The sequence below is a fragment of the Coffea eugenioides genome, chromosome 2 (assembly GCF_003713205.1).
Source record: "Coffea eugenioides isolate CCC68of chromosome 2, Ceug_1.0, whole genome shotgun sequence".
Lineage (NCBI taxonomy): Eukaryota > Viridiplantae > Streptophyta > Magnoliopsida > Gentianales > Rubiaceae > Coffea > Coffea eugenioides.
In genome coordinates this window covers 44,110,747-44,127,948 of record NC_040036.1, presented here as the reverse complement: position 1 = coordinate 44,127,948, position 17,202 = coordinate 44,110,747, and the positions used below count along the sequence as shown (strand labels likewise).

Genomic DNA, 17,202 nt, shown 5'->3' with positions numbered 1-17,202 from the left:
CAAATAAATCGTGTAAGACCTAATAAAAGCATATAAACAAATAAATCACATATAGCACATAACACACGAGCATGATATCTAGATGCAAGACCCTAAGAAAGCGGTAACACATAGCACATAGACATGCAAAACACACATAAGGCAAGTAAAACAAATAAAGCCCTAACTATTACATTCGGGAGAAGCCTACTACAATCTAAGAGGGGAAATGAAAATAAATAAAATAAAATAAACCTAACTATTACAACTTGGCATTTAAATGCCTTTTAAATAACCAAAATGAAGCTAAAATAAATATACGAAATTAAGACGACTAAAGCGAATAAATAAATAAAATGAAAATATTCAAAAGGCATGCAATTAAACACATAAATCGCATAAGTACACATAGGGTCAAATAAAGTAAAAATAAGGGATAGAGTGTACCTCCCTTGAGTTGGGGCCCTAATGGAGTGAAATTACTTATTTACCCTCCAAAAACAAAGAAAAGGTCAAGGCATCACTTTAATTAACAAATAATCACTTTATTCATTAATTGCTTAAAAAAAAAAAACAGGAAATTGAATCACTCAAAGTATCACGTTCAAGAAATTTTGATTGCAAAAATTAAAGAATTTTGAGGGGTCTATTTATTATCATTACAAGAATTAAGGGTGTAAAAGGAAATAAATTAAAATTAGAAACCTAAGGTGAAACCTACCAATCGAATGATAAAATTCATAAGAAATGAATAAAAACCCCATTTTTACAATTAAACGACAAAAATTCAAACATTCCACTAAAAATTCAAATCAAAGCTATAAATTCATAAATAGTTATTAAACCTACAAATTCATCCTAAAACTCCTTAAGAAGCTATCCAAAAACAAGTTAAAACATATTAAAGAGAAAATGGCATATTAAGAGGACAAAATTGATTAAGTTATCCAATGAATTGGGCCATAGTAGCGTTAGACAGAAGCTAAGGGGTTAAAGTGCAACTTTCAAAAACTATTTCATGCAAACTTCATGCAAATGTTGCAAAGAAAGCTTCTGCAACCGAAAGCTTGCTGCATTTTCTTTGACAAAAGCATATTTCTGGTCCAAATGCATGACTTTGATCTAAACTTTTTCACCAAACATCAAAACTCTAAACTAAGCAACCAAATACCATTGTCTACTTCACCGAAATCAACAAGGAAACTGAACATAAAATCAGCAAAAGAAGATGAACTTGAAGCAGCGAAGGTTTTACTCATTTGCAAAACAATGTCTATGTTATGGCCTGCTGTTATACCACACTTTGCTGCAATAAATTGCAGCAGACGCATACTATGGCATCACCATCCAATAACAAACAGACCCAAAAGAACAATCAGACCAAACTAGAACCTCAGCTTCCCAAAATCCAGTTTCGTCAACATCGCTGCAATAGATTGGCCTTGTTGCAGCCTGATGCTACATCGCAAATTGCTACTTTAAAATGCAGGCAGGCATAGACATGGCATCATCATCACACAGCAAGCAAAAGCAAAAGAAATCCTAAGCCCAGCCAGAACTTCAGCAATCCAAACAAGCAAAAATTCAATCCCAGAATCGTAATCTTCTTTGCAGAACAAAAACACGCAAGACATTGGCTGAATTCAACTCTGGTAAACCAGATTTCCAGGACAAAACACACGATTTGGGACAAAAATTTTCCACCAGACATTAGCCATCGAATTTCATTTTCTCAGGGCAAGCTTGAACAAAGAATTATGCAACAAAAAAACAATCCATTGGGCTACCATAGGAAACAAAACAGCAAAACAGGATAATGGACAAAGTGCAGCACGATCGTTGACATATTTAGGGAAGATCTGGACTTGTGTGAGAGATATAAGGCAAAAGGGATTACCTTTGGCACCTTATGGAGTCCAGTGAACAAAGAAGGATAAAAAAGATTGCCTCCAGATACCAAAATTGAAGATGCAAATTTCTGGTGAAGAATTTTCGAGGGCGTAGGCAGTTGGCTGCTTAGTTCCACCAAAGGACATGGGTACAGACCCCTTGAACACAATCATAACATAAGCCTCAGGCTTGCGGACGAGTTTGGCAACAGTAGAGGCGGCCTCAGACAGAATGGTGGAGGTGTCAACGCCCTCCAGCTTGATGTTTGTGGACAGGTTCAAGCACGGCTTTTTCCTCTTCTCTGCGACCGCTCCCTGCTGCGATTTCAACCACAGAAACCCTCCGTCCCCTCGCTCTCTCCCTTTTTCCAGATTTTCCAAGCCCTTTTCTTCCTACAGCCGGCCAACCCCAGCTCTCTCTCGCTCTCTTAGTTTCTTTCTTTCTCTATCAAAACCTAGCCGCTGTTTACTCTATTCCCTCAACCTCCCAGCCGTCACTAGCCTCCCTTTCTTTCTTTCCGTCCGTTTTCTTTTTATAGGGGAACCCCAGGTCCCTAAAACCCTCAAAGTTCATCCTGATGGCTCTAAATGATTCCAGCACCCAGCCCCCCTCCTAGCCATTGATCATGGTTTTGAATTGGAGCCCTTAGATGGAACTAGATGGCCTGTACTTACCTCATTTTAACGGAGCCAGAAAATGCAGTAATGAAGATAGACCAAATGCCAGAAACCGCAGAAACTATCTTGTTTTTGTTTTTTTTTTTGTTTTCATCATTCATTTTTTTCTTTTTTTCTAACAAATAAAGCAGTAAAAATAAGATTCAAACAAATGAAATGCCCTGAAAATTTAATTTTGACTGATGATTTTTTTTTCTTCTCTTTTTTCTCTCTTTTTTCTGAAATTTAGTATGAAGACAAAAAATAAAAAAATAAAAAAATAAAAAAATAAAATAAAATAAATTAGAAAAATAAAATAAAATAAAAACCCTAGAATTGAAACAAATAAAGCTATTAAATTAATTAAACAAATAAGGTTAAAAAATCCAAAATTTGGTGTCTACAGTTTGTCCCTCTTTGTCTGAGTTTCGAAGAAACTTGAGACAAAGACGTAGACACCAAATATTTACCTGTGTCATTCGGCTGCCACTTATTCGAACGACTGCCGTTTTTGAAATGAGGACTGACCTCTCTAACAAATTTTCAAAATGGGACTGACCCAGGCGAGAATTTTAAAACAGGACTGACCCGAATCAAAACTTAAAATGGGATTGACCCAAACAAAATTTAAGACGGGACTGACCCGAACGAAAAATTCAAAATAAGACTGACCAAAACAGGAAATTTAAAACAGGACTGACTCGAACAAGAAATTTAAAAGGGGACTGACCCCAACAAGAAATTAATCATGGGACTGGCTCGAACGAGAAATTAATCATGGGACTGACTCGAATTAGGAATTAAACATGGGATTGACTCGAACAAAATTTAAAATCATGGAACTGACTCGAACGAGGAATTTAATCATGGGACTGACCCGAACGAAAATTTAAATATGGGACTGACCCGAACAAGAAATTTAAATCATGGGACTGACCCGAACAAAAATTTAAATGGGATTGACCCGAACAGACCATTTAAACATGGGACTGACTCGAACAGGAAATTTAAAAGGGGACTGACCCCAACCGGAATTTAAATCGGGATGACCCGAAGAGGAAATTTAAAAGGGGACCGACCCCAACAGGAATTTAAATTGGGATTGACCCGAAGGGGACTGACCCCAACTTGAAATTTAAATCGGGACTGACCCGAAGGGGACTGACCCCAACATGAAATTTAAATCGGGACTGACCCGAAGGGGACTTTGTCCTCATTTTTAGGACAAATGTCTCTTCTCACTCCAATTGACCAAATTTGTTAAAATTATTTTTCACTCAATAAGTTGGTCGGATTCATCAGGTGTTGTATAGTGCCTACCCTAGAGGATTGCATTTTTTATGCTAGGCCTACCCTTGGCATAAAAGGGCTCCCCCATAGGACATGCATACCGATTTTATAGTCTTACTTACTAATTCAGGGTATTTTTCTTTTATTTTCTCCCCTCCCATGCATTCATAAAAAATGTTTCAATAAGGCGAAAATATTTTTCTATATCTGATAACAATTTTGATCTAATAAAATTTGAAAAATAACAAGTATTACTTGATTCTTGGGTAGACTTTGCAATAGAAACATGAGGGATCTATTTGGAAGCATTAGGCTAAAGCATCTAAGAGACTTCATAATTGTTTGTTAAGAAAAATTTTGCTTATTTGATTTGTTAATACATTTTTGTTTCAAAAGAATAGGAGACAAAAAGTGTGTATATGTGGAGCTCTGTAGAGATTTTTCTTTTCTCGTTTGTATTATAATTGAACAAGAAATTTTGTTTTAAACTTTCTCCGCAATAAAGTTTTATTTAGACAATTATTGTATATACTCATGTACATTTCATTCTTTATTTTGCTCATTAGAGATTTCATGATGAATTTTAAGGAATAAGACTAAATTGAGATTTTTTCAACCTCTTGCCTGAAAACTCACAAATGTATACACCGATTGGTGATCCGAGTTATGCAATAAGAGTGCTCAGAATTAAAAGAGGTCACTCAAAAGACCCAATACGATACCTTTTTCTCCTTCACTGTACAATTCATATTTTGCCTACTTCTATTAGCCCCCCAATAAATCAGTCACATTGATTGATAAATTGCAAATTGGGACAATCTTTGTTTAAAAGTGTCCACTGTGTCTAATCCGGTTCAATTCACATCTAAGTGAAAGCAAAAATGTACATTATTCTTGTTTGTTTTGAAAATTTGGAATGACACTTCAAGCGTTCGTTTTCTATCTATACAGATTTTATCATTTACTCTCCCATTTGAGCCTTTAAAAAATCAATGAATAAAGAAGAATAATTTCGTTTCAAATAAGAGCCTTAATGATCATGACCCTACATTGGAAAATTTTCAAATATCAAAAAGGGAGTGGATTCTCAACGAGCAATTCGTTTACTTTGGTTGTCATAAGGCGTAAGAATGATACTTTGGCCATCGTTCCTACAACCTAAACACTGATTACCCCTTGCATCCTCATTTGAGCCAAAATAGGTGGTTCTTTTCGAATGCACTTAAGATCGCACCCCACACCGGGGAAGGAGATTGAATAATTTTTCAAGAAAAAGAGAGAAAGGAAAAAAATGCTAAAATTAAAAAGAAGAAGAAGAGAGAGAACTACAACTTGGGGAAATTTGGTTCTATCTGGGTTTCAATTTTGAAAGGAAGGAAAAGAAAAAGGAAGAGTTTTGTCCGACGAACCACTTATGGATGAGTAAGAGTCTTCCTCAGTCAATTAATTCAGATACATGCAAGAAATTTCACATTAATGAAAGTTTCCTTTCAGGGTCAATGTGAGGAATGGAATGAAAGTCAGGCCGTCTTCCTTTCTAATCAAAACATTTTATCCCTAGTTATCCCTTTTAAACTTTCAGAATAAACTATTTCATTTGGCAACCCCTGAGAATCGCAAACCCCACATTGGGGTAAATTGAGTTTTAAAAAAAAGGAAAAAAGAAAAACCCCCCAAACTAGGGCAAATTTAATTTTTGAAGGAAGGCCAAAAGAAAATGAAAGAAAAGAAAACCTCGGTGAATGAAACGACCGAAGGCCAGAAAAGAAAAGAAAGAAAAGAAAAGAAAAAGGAGGAAAATGAAAGAAAAAGCCTCAATGGAGAATGAAATGGGCAAGTTTTGATTTAACCCTAAAATAGGGTTGGCGCAACAATGCGATCTCAGATTACTTTAACCATTTTTGAAATCTGCCTTCAAGCCTTAACTTTTCTAAACACCCCACCAGACCCCATTACAAAAGCCGAAAGTCCTAACTTCTGTTCTTTGCAATGGCCCTGTTAAGAAAATTTCTGATACCAGAAAATTTTAGCTGTATTTCTAAATTGCTTGGGTATGGGGATGACACTACTCACCATGTGAAAACCCACCAGGTCGAGAAAAAGGAAAAAGAAGCAAAAAGCAAAGCAAGAAAAGTAAATGCAAGAAAAATGCAAAAAAAATTCGACACTGAAGTCCCTGGTGAATGATGAGAAAATGCAAACAAAGTCCGAGATCTTTGAGTACGAAATAAGAGCAATTTTGGGAAGAAATGCGATCTTCAGTGCAATGTCCTTGAAAGTCTTATTCTTTAACTATCGTTTTCAAGCCACATTACAAGCTCATAAAGTCCATCGCTGACTTATCCTTCATGACAACCCAAAGTGAGGATTATGCTCATAAGAAATCCATCAATCATTTGTGATCATAAGGGTATAACCAGTTTTCACGTGTTTAACTATCGTTTCTACCCATATGTTGCAAGCTTATAAAGCTTATATGTTGACTAAGTTTTCTTAAGAAAAAAGGGTGACAAACTCTTTACTTTCACTAAGATGTGATGTTGAATGGATTACATACAATTTTAGGGCACAAGAATAAGACAAATCTTGACTTCTCATTTTCCTTAGCCACCTCAAAATCAGAAATAAGATCACTTGATTGGTCCTGAAAGACGAGCTAACAAGAAGTGGTGACCCATTACTCTAAGCATCGATGCTAAGATGAGGAAGAAATCTTCTGTAATTTGGTATTATTTTGAGAAATTCATCATGAAATTTTCTGTTAGGAAACATAGTTTCTTACTTTGTTTAAATAAATGGAGAGTCATCCAAACAAATTTTTGCAATTAAATGGGCCCACACTGGGGCAAATTTTTATTGTGAGATTTCATAAAATAAGCCCACACTAGGGCAAAATTTTCAATACATCCGGAAATTTCGTCCAAGAGTCAAATAATATACTTTCGAATCAATCACGCTGCTCTTTTCATGAGTAGTAAGTGCATCAATTTAAGTACATGTTGTACTTTGGTAAGCCCCCCTGTGCAGGTATTCATGGCTCAAAGTGATGGAGAAACATCAATTGAGGTGGAAGGCCGATGCCGGAAAAGAAAAGGAAGAAGAAAGAAGAAGGGCCCACGCTGAGGATTGCGTCTTATCCCACTGACATTAACAAAAATCCCGTTGGGCCTGGACTTGGTGCCGCCAACATCACAAAGTTCACGTTGGGCCTGGATTTTGTACTGCCAACATCACAAAGATCACGTTAGGCCAGGATTTTGTGCCGCCAACATCACAAAAATCACGTTGGGCCTGGATTTTGTGCTGCCAACATCACAAAGTTCACGTTGGGCTTGAATTTTGTACCACCAACTAAGGCAGGCTCGGGTTTAATCCCACTGACCAATGCGTCACACTGGGGCAAATTTTTGGATAATTTTCCAAGCAAGTCTTATACAGTTTCTTCATACATACCAGCATTTCATTTACACTGCCACTAGCCGTTGGGTCAGTCCCACTAGTGAGCATTTCTTTTCTACTGCCACTAGCCGTGGGTCAGTCCCACTAGTGAGCCTTTCATTTACATTGTCACTAGCCGTTGGGTCAGTCCCACTAGTGCGCCTTTCATTTTGCACCGCCACTAGCCGTGGGTCAGTCCCACTAGTGTGCGTTCCATGATTAAATTTTCTGTTCGGGTCAGTCCCAATTTTAAATTTCTGTTCGGGTCAGGCCCGATTTAAATTCCTGTTGAGGTCAGTCCCCTTTTAAATTTCCTGTTGGGGTCAGTCCCCTTTTAAATTTCTTGTTCGGGTCAGTCCCGGTTTAAATTTTCTGTTCGGGTCAGTCCCGATTTCAATTCCTGTTAGGGTCAGTCCCCTTTTAAATTTCCTATTCGGGCCAGTCCCATGTTTAAATTGTTTGTTCGGGTCAGTCCCGATTTAATTTCATGTTGGGGTCAGTCCCCTTCGGGTCAGTCCCGATTTAAATTTCCTGTTGGGGTCAGTCCCCTTTTAAATTTCTTGTTCAGGTCAGTCCCGGTTTAAATTTTCTATTCGGGTCAGTCCCGATTTAATTTCATGTTGGGGTCAGTCCCCTTCGGGTCAGTCCCGATTTAAATTTCCTGTTGGGGCCAGTCCCCTTTTAAATTTCTTGTTCGGGTCAGTCCCGGTTTAAATTTTCTGTTGGGGTCAGTCTCGATTTAAATTCCTGTTGGGGTCAGTCCCCTTTTAAATTTCCTGTTCGGGCCAATCCCATGTTTAAATTGTCTTTTCGGGTCAGTCCCATTTTAAAATTATTTTTTAAAGAGGTCAGTCCTCATTTCAAAAGCGTCAGTCGCTCGAGTAGTTTGCAGCCGAATAACCACAGGTGAATTTTTGGTGTCTACTTCTTTGTCTCAAATTTTTCCAAAACTCAGACAAAGAGGGGCAAACTGTAGACACCAAAATTTTAGCCTTTCTTTTTATTTATTCTATGTGATTTTTGTTTATTTATTTATTTTATTTTTATTATTATTTCTTTGCTTAATTTATCTCATTCTCATTTTTGTTAAGAAAATTGTTTTTGTTAATTAATCCACTGAAAAACAAGGAAAATCATCAATCAAACACAAAATTTTTTTTTTTGAGTTTTACTTTATCTTTTATTCCTGGTTTCGCTCATTTTATTTGATTTTACTTAAAATGTTATTTTTGTTTATGTTATTTTCATTTTTATTAAGTAATTGATTAAAAAAAAAGAAGAAGAAAAATTGTTCACAAAATTTCCTTTATTTTATTTTCAGTTCAATCTTTTAGCATTTATTTATTTTTGTTTTATTTTTATTGAAATTTCATTATTTATTAAAAAAAAGAAAAAAAAGAGAAAAAGCCATGCAATGCAGCGGATTTACAGAGTCATGAAGGATACCATTTTCCACGGATGTTTTTAGCTTTTCTCTCTTCCAAACATTCGGCCACCTCATCCCCTTGGATTCTTATCAAAGACCTTCCGGACACAATAGCCATCGGATGGCCAAGGGAGAAGGGTTGAGCTGAGGTTTGCTGGTGACCATTGAAATGAAGGTTTAGGGTCTTCCACTTGATATAAAAAGGCTGGGAAAAGAAACGCAGCCAAGGGGGCAAGTATGTGACGGCGGGGTGCTGAGGAAAAACCAGAGGAGAGGGCAGAAATAGAAAAAGGGCTTCGGCTGAAAGGAAAAGAAAAGCCCGAGAGGAAGAGAGGTTGAGAGGAGGTTTGAGCAAGCGAGGGAGAGAAGAAGGGTTTTCGGGTGAGAGGTTTTGGACGGCTGAAGAAAGAAAACAGAGAGAGGTGACGGCTGAGAGAGGGCTAATAAAAAAGATGAGTGGGCGGCTGGAGAGAAAACTAAGGGAGAGCGAGAAGGGACTGGGGTTCGACGGGGTTTGAGAGGACAACCACAGGAAAGCAAAAAAGAGGCGGCGGACGGTGGGTAAAGAAAATAGAGCGAGGAAAAGGAAACAAAAGATTGAGGGAGGCGTTCGGCTGAACAAAAGAGAGAAAACCAAGAAAGCTTCGTGAAAGGAGGAGGAACCAGATTGAAGCTTCAAGTTGCGGCGTGTCAAATCTCAAGAGAAAATCTCGCAGCTTTCTACCAGTAGCTTGTTTGCGTTTGAATCTGCTCATCTTACTAGAGGTAATCTCCGAACTCTCTTCTGTCATACAAGTTCTGGTTTTAGGACATATATTTTTTCTCTTTCTTTCGCTCTCGGCATTTCGTGTTCGTCTTATCTTGCATTAGAGTGTAGCACTCGATCTATTTGACATCGGGGGTTGAATGAGGGTTTGTTTTGATTCGAAAGATTGCTGCTTTGGGGGATTTTGTTAGTCACATATGCCCAGAATGCCATGTTTGTGAAGTTGTAGAAATTTTTCCAGATTTTCGCACATTCCTTCTCTCGGATTTGTTGTTATGTTTGAACACAAGACTTTGTGGCTGAAAAATGAAACGATTACTGGATAATCCTGTATTCCTGTTGTGTTGATCCAAGTTTGTTGGTTTGGCCATTAGTTATCTTTGGATTGCACTCAAGAAGCCAGCGAGAGAGAAGAGAGTTTTGATAATAAAATGCACGAACTGTCAAATGTTTTGTTGTATTTCTTGTGTTTCCCCGTTTTTTTTGGCCTGATTTCTCTAGGTTGATGGATGAGTGGAGATGTGTGTGAGTTAGGTGGATGAACAATGAGTTTTTTTTTGTACATTCTTCGGCACTTCATTTGCGTGAATTAGAGCTGCATAATATTGCAACAGAAAATTGCAGGAAGCCTCTTTAGCTGCTGCATTTTCCTTAGCAGAAAGCTGTGCCTGAATTCTTGTTTGCATGAAGATCCTCAGTGTTTCTGATTTTGTCATTCCCTTGCATGCATGATAAGAACTTGAGGTTGGTTTTCGGTATGAGAGGCTTGAGCGAATCTGCCGTGCGAAATGCTGAAGTTTAAAACCATCTTCACATGAAAGTTCTTTGGTATTGGTTTAATTTCCTAATCCTTGCTTGTTTGAATGTTTAAGTTATGTGTCTTAGTGCTTGGTTCAAGGTTTGGAGGTTTGGTTTAAAAGGTTTTTGATCAAACTTGATGTTCAAATCTGAAGTATCCACTGGAAACAAGGTTGCAGCAGATTTCTTGTTTATAGAAAGCTTCTCCAGGCCTTTTGCATGAAGTTTTTGTTTCATTATTTGCATGATCTCTTTCTATGATTTTGCTGGTTGGGATGTCAAGATCATGTTTTGTTTAAAGTATGAGATCAAATTTGAATTTGGTATTTGAAAGTGGAATGAAGGTGCAGCAGTTGGTTTTTGCATGATTTCTTTATATTGTTTGTTCACGTTAACTTGCATGAAGTTTTGCATGAAATCTTCCAAGAATTGCACTTTGGCCCCTCAGGTCTCCATTTGTTTCACTTTGGCCCAGAAACTTTGGAAAATTTAGTCAATCTCATCCATTTCAAATGCTAACTTTCCTTGCTATGATCTAATGAGTTTCTTGGGTAGAATATGCATGAGTTTGGAGAGGAATTTGAAGGTTTCAAGAACCTTTTTCTAGATTTATAGTTTAATTTGTTTTTTGAATTTTGGCATGATGGCAAATAGTTTTTCATCCGTTCTTTGTGAATTTTCGTCATTTTGGGTTGGATAAGTTTCATTTTAAGTCTTTAATTGTAAATTATTTCACTTGTTAACCCCTAAGCTTCCTTTCATCTTACCATGGCCTAAGCAAATTGAAAATCCACCAAATTGACCCCTCAAACTTTCCTTTTCCTTTTAATTGGGTCTTCATTTGGTAAACATAGGCCGTTTAATTATTTAAAGGCTTCCGATGGTTCAATTTCATATTTATGTGGTTATCTATGATGCCTTGACCTTTTCTTTGTTTTTGGAGGGTAAATAAGTAATCTCACTCCATTAGGGCTCCAACTTCAGGGAGGTACACTTTACCCCTTATTTCTCATTTTATTTGACCCTACGTGCTTTATGTGACTTTATGTGTTTAATTGCGTGCCTTGTGAATGCTTTTATTTATTTGCTTTATTTGTTCTAATTGTGTATATTTATTTTAATTTAATCTGTAATTATTTGGCAAGGCAATTAGATGCCACAATTGTAATAGTTAGGTGTTTCTTTTAATTATTTATTTATTTTATTTCCCCTTTTAGATTGTAGTAGGGCTGCCCCCTCAAATGTAATAGTTAGGGCTTGTTTGCTTTGTGTGATTTGCATACTTATGTGCTATGTGTTACCGCTTTCTTAGGGTCTTGCATCTAGATATCATGATTATGTGTTATGTGTTTATGTGATATTATGTGGTTACATGTTTTCATTAAGTTTTTACATGATTAATTTAGGTATAATTAATGTGACTCGTTATCACACTAGTCCAACGCTAGTTGTGATCCGTTTCTCGATACCACACTAGTCCAACGCTAGTTGTGGTTCCCATTGCACGATTTTTCACTAGTCCAACACTAGTGAGAAAGTAGAAATAAGGGCTAGTCCAATGCTAGACCCTTAGGAGCCCTTCGAGCGTTAGATCATGATTGTGTGATAAAATCACTTCATTTCATGCATATTTTTCATTTTCTAGGGTCTTCTATCATTTTTTTGCATGTCTCCCTTATACATATACCCCTTACCTCATGTTCCCTATTATATGTATATCCCTTATCCAATATTCCCCTTCTATTTTTATTCCCTATCCCTATATGTGAGACATAACATTAGACTTGCATTTCATTTAAGAATTAGAGATAGGTTAGTACATTTGCTTGATTAGATTAGGAAGATAACCCCTTGAATATGGGATATGGACGAGTTTGGCTTTCTAGCCTTAGCACGCTCGTATTCCCTCTATTAAAGGGAACATTGAAAGTCACGAGTATAAGTCCCCCGCACCCATTATGATGCATTCCTTTAGGTCATACACATTGGTATATTATTATTTTCTTTACTTTTTCTTTCTTTCGAGTCTCATGACTTGCATTACTCGTGACTTCTTCGAAGAGTCTTTATTGGGCATCACAATCAATGTGATTGGTACCAAGTAAGCTTTGAAGAGAAATTCCGTCCCCCCTAGGTCTAGGGTTTGCATCCATATAGTACATCCGAATGTGATAAATCTTTAGGTTAGAAAATAAGAAAATCTTTGACTAAATCGCGCAACTAGCCTTAGCTAGCTTGAAAGGGTGCCTCAGATTTCTATCCTTGCCTTCCCTTTCTTTAAATGTGACTCCCGAACCTTTTTTCTTTGATTTACGTGGACTAGGAGTCGTTTAAAAGGGGTTTTTTTCTACTTTTTCCTTTGAAAAATTCATTTTTAGGTGATTTGGTACACCTTAACTCTATACCAAGTGGCGACTCCGATTTTGTTTTAAAAACCCTTTTTAAACTATAATTTGGGCCCAAATCGTCGCACTTTCAAACCCCATTTAGGCCCTTTTTCTTCATTCATTTTCTTTTAATCAAAATCCTTTTTTCAAATAAAAAATCAAACAAAAATTCACTTTTTAAACCATTTATTTATTTTCAAAAATGGGGCGCGACACTAACCTCTAATTGTCTCCTAGCACCTTGTAAAATAATATCACTTAATACAAAACTCCAACAAGTTGTCAAAAATATATCGCATTTACTGCACTAGCGGGTCCTACGTCCATACTACACTTCAAACTTAACATGGACTAACTTGTATCAAGGAAATAATTTGAAAACTATATTCCCTTAAAAAAATGTATAGGAAATTAATATATTGAAGAAAGGTATAAAATTATAGACATGGAAACAAAATAATGTCTAGAAAATATATAAAAATTTTCGGTTTCTCACACTCATTCTTTTGGGGCGTCACAAAGTCAGTGTGCTTGTTTGCTTCTATCCGCACACGGTTCTGCTTCATTTCCTCTCCACGCGCTCTTCAACACTTTAACGTCTCCGTTTGGACTGTTTGCAACCCAACCCGTGTCGCTCTCTGCCAGCATTCCTACCATAGGCAGGTTCCTACCACAAAGGTTTCCGTATTTTGATCATGTAGAGAGGTCACGGGCAATTCGTCAGAGTTGTGCAACTGGTCAAAATCCTATGAGTGTCCTTTCCAAATAGATGTAGACAACCTGATGAATAACATTCCTGTGAGTAAATTACTATTGTTGTTATGTTTGTTGGCTCAAATTTGTCTCTATACAAATGGTTATTGTGTGTTTTTCTTAATTCAAGTTGTGAGCACCAGTTCTAATGCAAATAAAGCTAGGAAAAATTCATCCAAAAGAGCAACTGTTAGTTCATTATGCTCCTTTGAATTCTCTTTTTTTTTATGTACATCTTTTTGGAATTCTACAATGCTGTTTTCAATTACTATTTACTGATTTATGTAGGGAAGTACCAGTAGGAGATATGCAAGGAAAGCTAGCTCAAAAGACCCAATTAATCTTTGATGCCATTGAGAGGATAAGATAATAACCTCTGCCCCTATTGATCAACCAAATCTGAGATAGATTTTGGGTCTTCACAGTCATCAAGTGGAACATAGCACTCGGAAAAATCAGATGTGTACAACACCCCTCAGAATGAGAGATGTTCACATCGATCTTGGACTCGCAAAATGAAGTTATGTGTGGCTGTTGCACGGGATTAGCTAAGAGCTGTTGTTTTAGTCTCTTAGTTAATGTTCAAGTCCCAGATTATATTTCTTTTTATCTAGTGTAATGTTGAAATTGTCTCAAGTGAATGAACCTCTTGGTTTGTAATGAATTATGGGCAGGATTAAGCAGACTTGTTTTGAACTTCGTAATTGCATCTGGGTAGGAATGATGTAATGTCGACATTTTCATATATGCAAGTCTTTGAAGTTCATTTGAACTCTAGCCATTGTTATGAAAATCTTTTGAATTCTAAAGACTCATTTCTAGGCAATTGCTTGATCTTCCTAGTGTTCTGGTCTACAACACTTTTTTTTTAAAAAAAAAAAATTGTACTTGAGAAAGAGGTGTGAGAAAAAAGAGCAAAAATATGCAATAATTGACTTTACCAGCAATTGGTCATTTATCAGATTGTTTAAGCCACTTCAATTATAAAAAAAAAAAAAGAAGGAAGAAGTACAACTATTGTCTTTTTAAACAGTTTCAGTTACAAAACCACCAGCCAAAGGCTGGTGGTCATGGAGTGGAAAGTCAAAGTTTCAAATCTTGACTCTTACGAATTGTCACAATAAGTGGCTGTTTTAAAAAATCCAAACGGATGCGTAATGTACCCGTCTAGTCTTCTGGTGGTTCAGTTCCTACCTACCTATCCTCTGTATGCCCAACTGGACCTTCCTCTAGATAGATTAGGATAGAATATGATTTAGATAAAAAAATGACAAACGACCAAAAAATAAAATACAGTTTCAGTTATAAACATTGAAAACATTTGCACATCTCGGCGATTATGTTCACGTGCCCCCAGTCCATTACTCAATTGCAAGAAATTTGCCAATTGTCGACCTTCGCTCAAAATTGGATAGATTGATCAGATTTTCTTTCCAAAATAAGGGCATGTTTGAAACCGAGTTTTTTGACCAAGTTTTTTAGCTACTAGTTTTTTAACAACTTTAGTTACAGGAATCCAAAAAAACTTAACAAATTTTTTAACCTACACACTTCAAAATATCTAATACACAAAAAACTTCATCTTTTCTTCTTCTTTCTCCCCCACCCCGATCCACCACACCTTCATCGCCGGCCACCACCTCTGCCGCCGCTTCCAGCGCCGGCCACCTATTCCGACGCCGGCGTTCCCTTTTTTTTTTTCCTTCCTTTCTCCCCCTCCCTCTTCCTCTCTCCTTCCCTCCCCTCTCTCCCTCTTCTCCCCCTCCCCTCCCTAGCCACCCTTCCCCTTCCCCTAACTGCAATCTGGTCGCGCGACCAAATCGCAGCCAGTCGCGCGACTAGATCGCAGGTTACGATCTAGTCAGGCAACCAAATTGGGCAAAGGGGGAGAGGGAGATGGAGAAGAGGGGGAGAGAAAAACCAAAAAAAAATTGAAAAAACTTCCGCTACTGGTTCTCTGGCTTCTGGAGGGAGAGAGGGAGGGTGAAGGGGAGTAGAGGGGGAGAGGGGAGTAGAGAGGGAGAAGAGGGGAAGAGAAAAAGAAAAAAAAATTTTGGCATGCAGGCTGTTGGTTTTTCAACGAGGCAGAGGTGGCGGGGGAGGGAAGAGGGAGGGGGAAGGAAGAAGAAGAAGAAAAAGAAGAAGAAGAGAGGAAAGAAAAGAAAAAGGAGAAAAAGAAAGAGAAAAAGAAAGAAAAGAAAAAAAAATTGGTAAGACCATGGCTGCTAGGGAGGCAGAGGTAACGGGGAAGGGGGAGGGGGAAGGAAGAAGAAGAAGAAGAAGAGATGAAAGAAAAGAAAGAAAAAGAAAAAGAAAGAGAAGAAGAAAGAAAAAAAAAAGAAAAGGAAAAAAAAGTTTTTCAACTTAAAAAATTTTTCCAAACACTTTTACAGTGCACTACAGTAAAGTTTTAGACAAACTTTCAAAAAACTCAGGTTCCAAACGGGGTCTAAATTGGGACCGGTGCATGGTTGATATATTGGGAACCAAAGTTATAATTTTTCTTTCTTAAAATTTACATGAGATAGAGAAGGGAGAAAAAAAGGGGCCCAAAACCAGAGTTGCAGAGACGATGAGAACCCAAAACTGAAACACACACAACAACACACGCACACACCTCCCAAAACAATACTCAAGATTTGCTTTTCTTTATTCATCCGGCCCAATCTATTAACCAACCGCCTCAATTTGAAACCCTAAAACCGAAGGAATTACATCCTAAGAAACTCTATATAAATCTAGGTCATACTCAAGAGCCCATCTACGAAACTTGTATTCCGATCGAGTAGAAAAGTCTAATAGAGAGCAGAAACAAAATGAAGAGGGATGCAGAGACTCTGTCCAGGAAGAAGGCTATTCATCCCAAAGGCGAAGCCGCAAAGGCTAGAAGGAGCGTTTTAGAAGCCAAGCGCAGGAATCGCGAGGATCGTGAAAGAGTAGACGAGCAGTGGCATGATGCGGAAGGCAACAAGGCCCACCGGGCGGCCAAGAAACGAGAGGAAGAGGCCAAGAAACGGGGTGAGGCGGCTGCCCGGAAAGCCATGACTGACAGGTTAGCCGAGCAGGAAGCAAGGGATCTACAGAAGACCTTGATGAAGAAGCCATCTCCTAAGATCTCCCAGGAGGAAGCCCAGTTGCGTAGAAGGAAGGAACTTGAGCAGCAGCAACGGTGGCAGGAGGAGTATATGAAGAAGTTAATAGAGGAAGAGGCAAAGAGGAAGCAAAGCCGTATTGTGGATGAGGAGGAGTATAAAAGGATGGTTCATGTATCAAATAAGAATCGTTGGCATGAGTCGGTTATGGAGGAAAAAAGAATTGAGGAAGCCATTGGTCAGATTAGGATGCAGGAATATTGGCCTACAAGGATTAGGCATGGCATGAAGCAAATCAAGGCTACCCACCCCGGGAAATCAAGAAAAGCTTTAGTGTGTCTCGCCGGAAATGATGGACAGAGAGCTCTGTTGGTTGATGCTGGTGGGATTTATTCGAATAGATCCAATTTAGAGTTTTACGAATATTATTCCCTTGACGATTTAGAGGGTTTTGAAGATCCCATTGACGATTATCAGAATTTTTACTATTATTAAAGATTTTTGGGGTAAGATCTTGGGAAATATTTGATGGTATTGTCTTGATATGGTGTCCTTTTCAATTTCAACTGTTGAGTGCAGAAGATCCTATAGGTTGATGCCATGCAAATGTCTAAATAAATGATTGTATTGAGTGGAAAGAAACAATTGTATCATCTTCTTGTGCGGTGATTCTTATGATTACTTTATGATTATGGCATCTTCTGCTCTTATATGAGTTTGTAAATCC

At 37.7% G+C, this 17,202-nt stretch overlaps 1 protein-coding gene across 1 annotated transcript; it reads left to right on the top strand.

Annotated features, from left to right (window-relative positions):
• Positions 1-16,199: 16,199 nt before the first annotated feature.
• On the top strand, positions 16,200-16,970 carry LOC113759788 (coiled-coil domain-containing protein 124-like). The gene has a single exon (XM_027302362.1). The coding sequence runs from the start codon at positions 16,200-16,202 to the stop codon at positions 16,968-16,970; it is 771 nt and encodes a 256-aa protein (XP_027158163.1).
• The last annotated feature ends 232 nt before the right edge of the window (positions 16,971-17,202 follow it).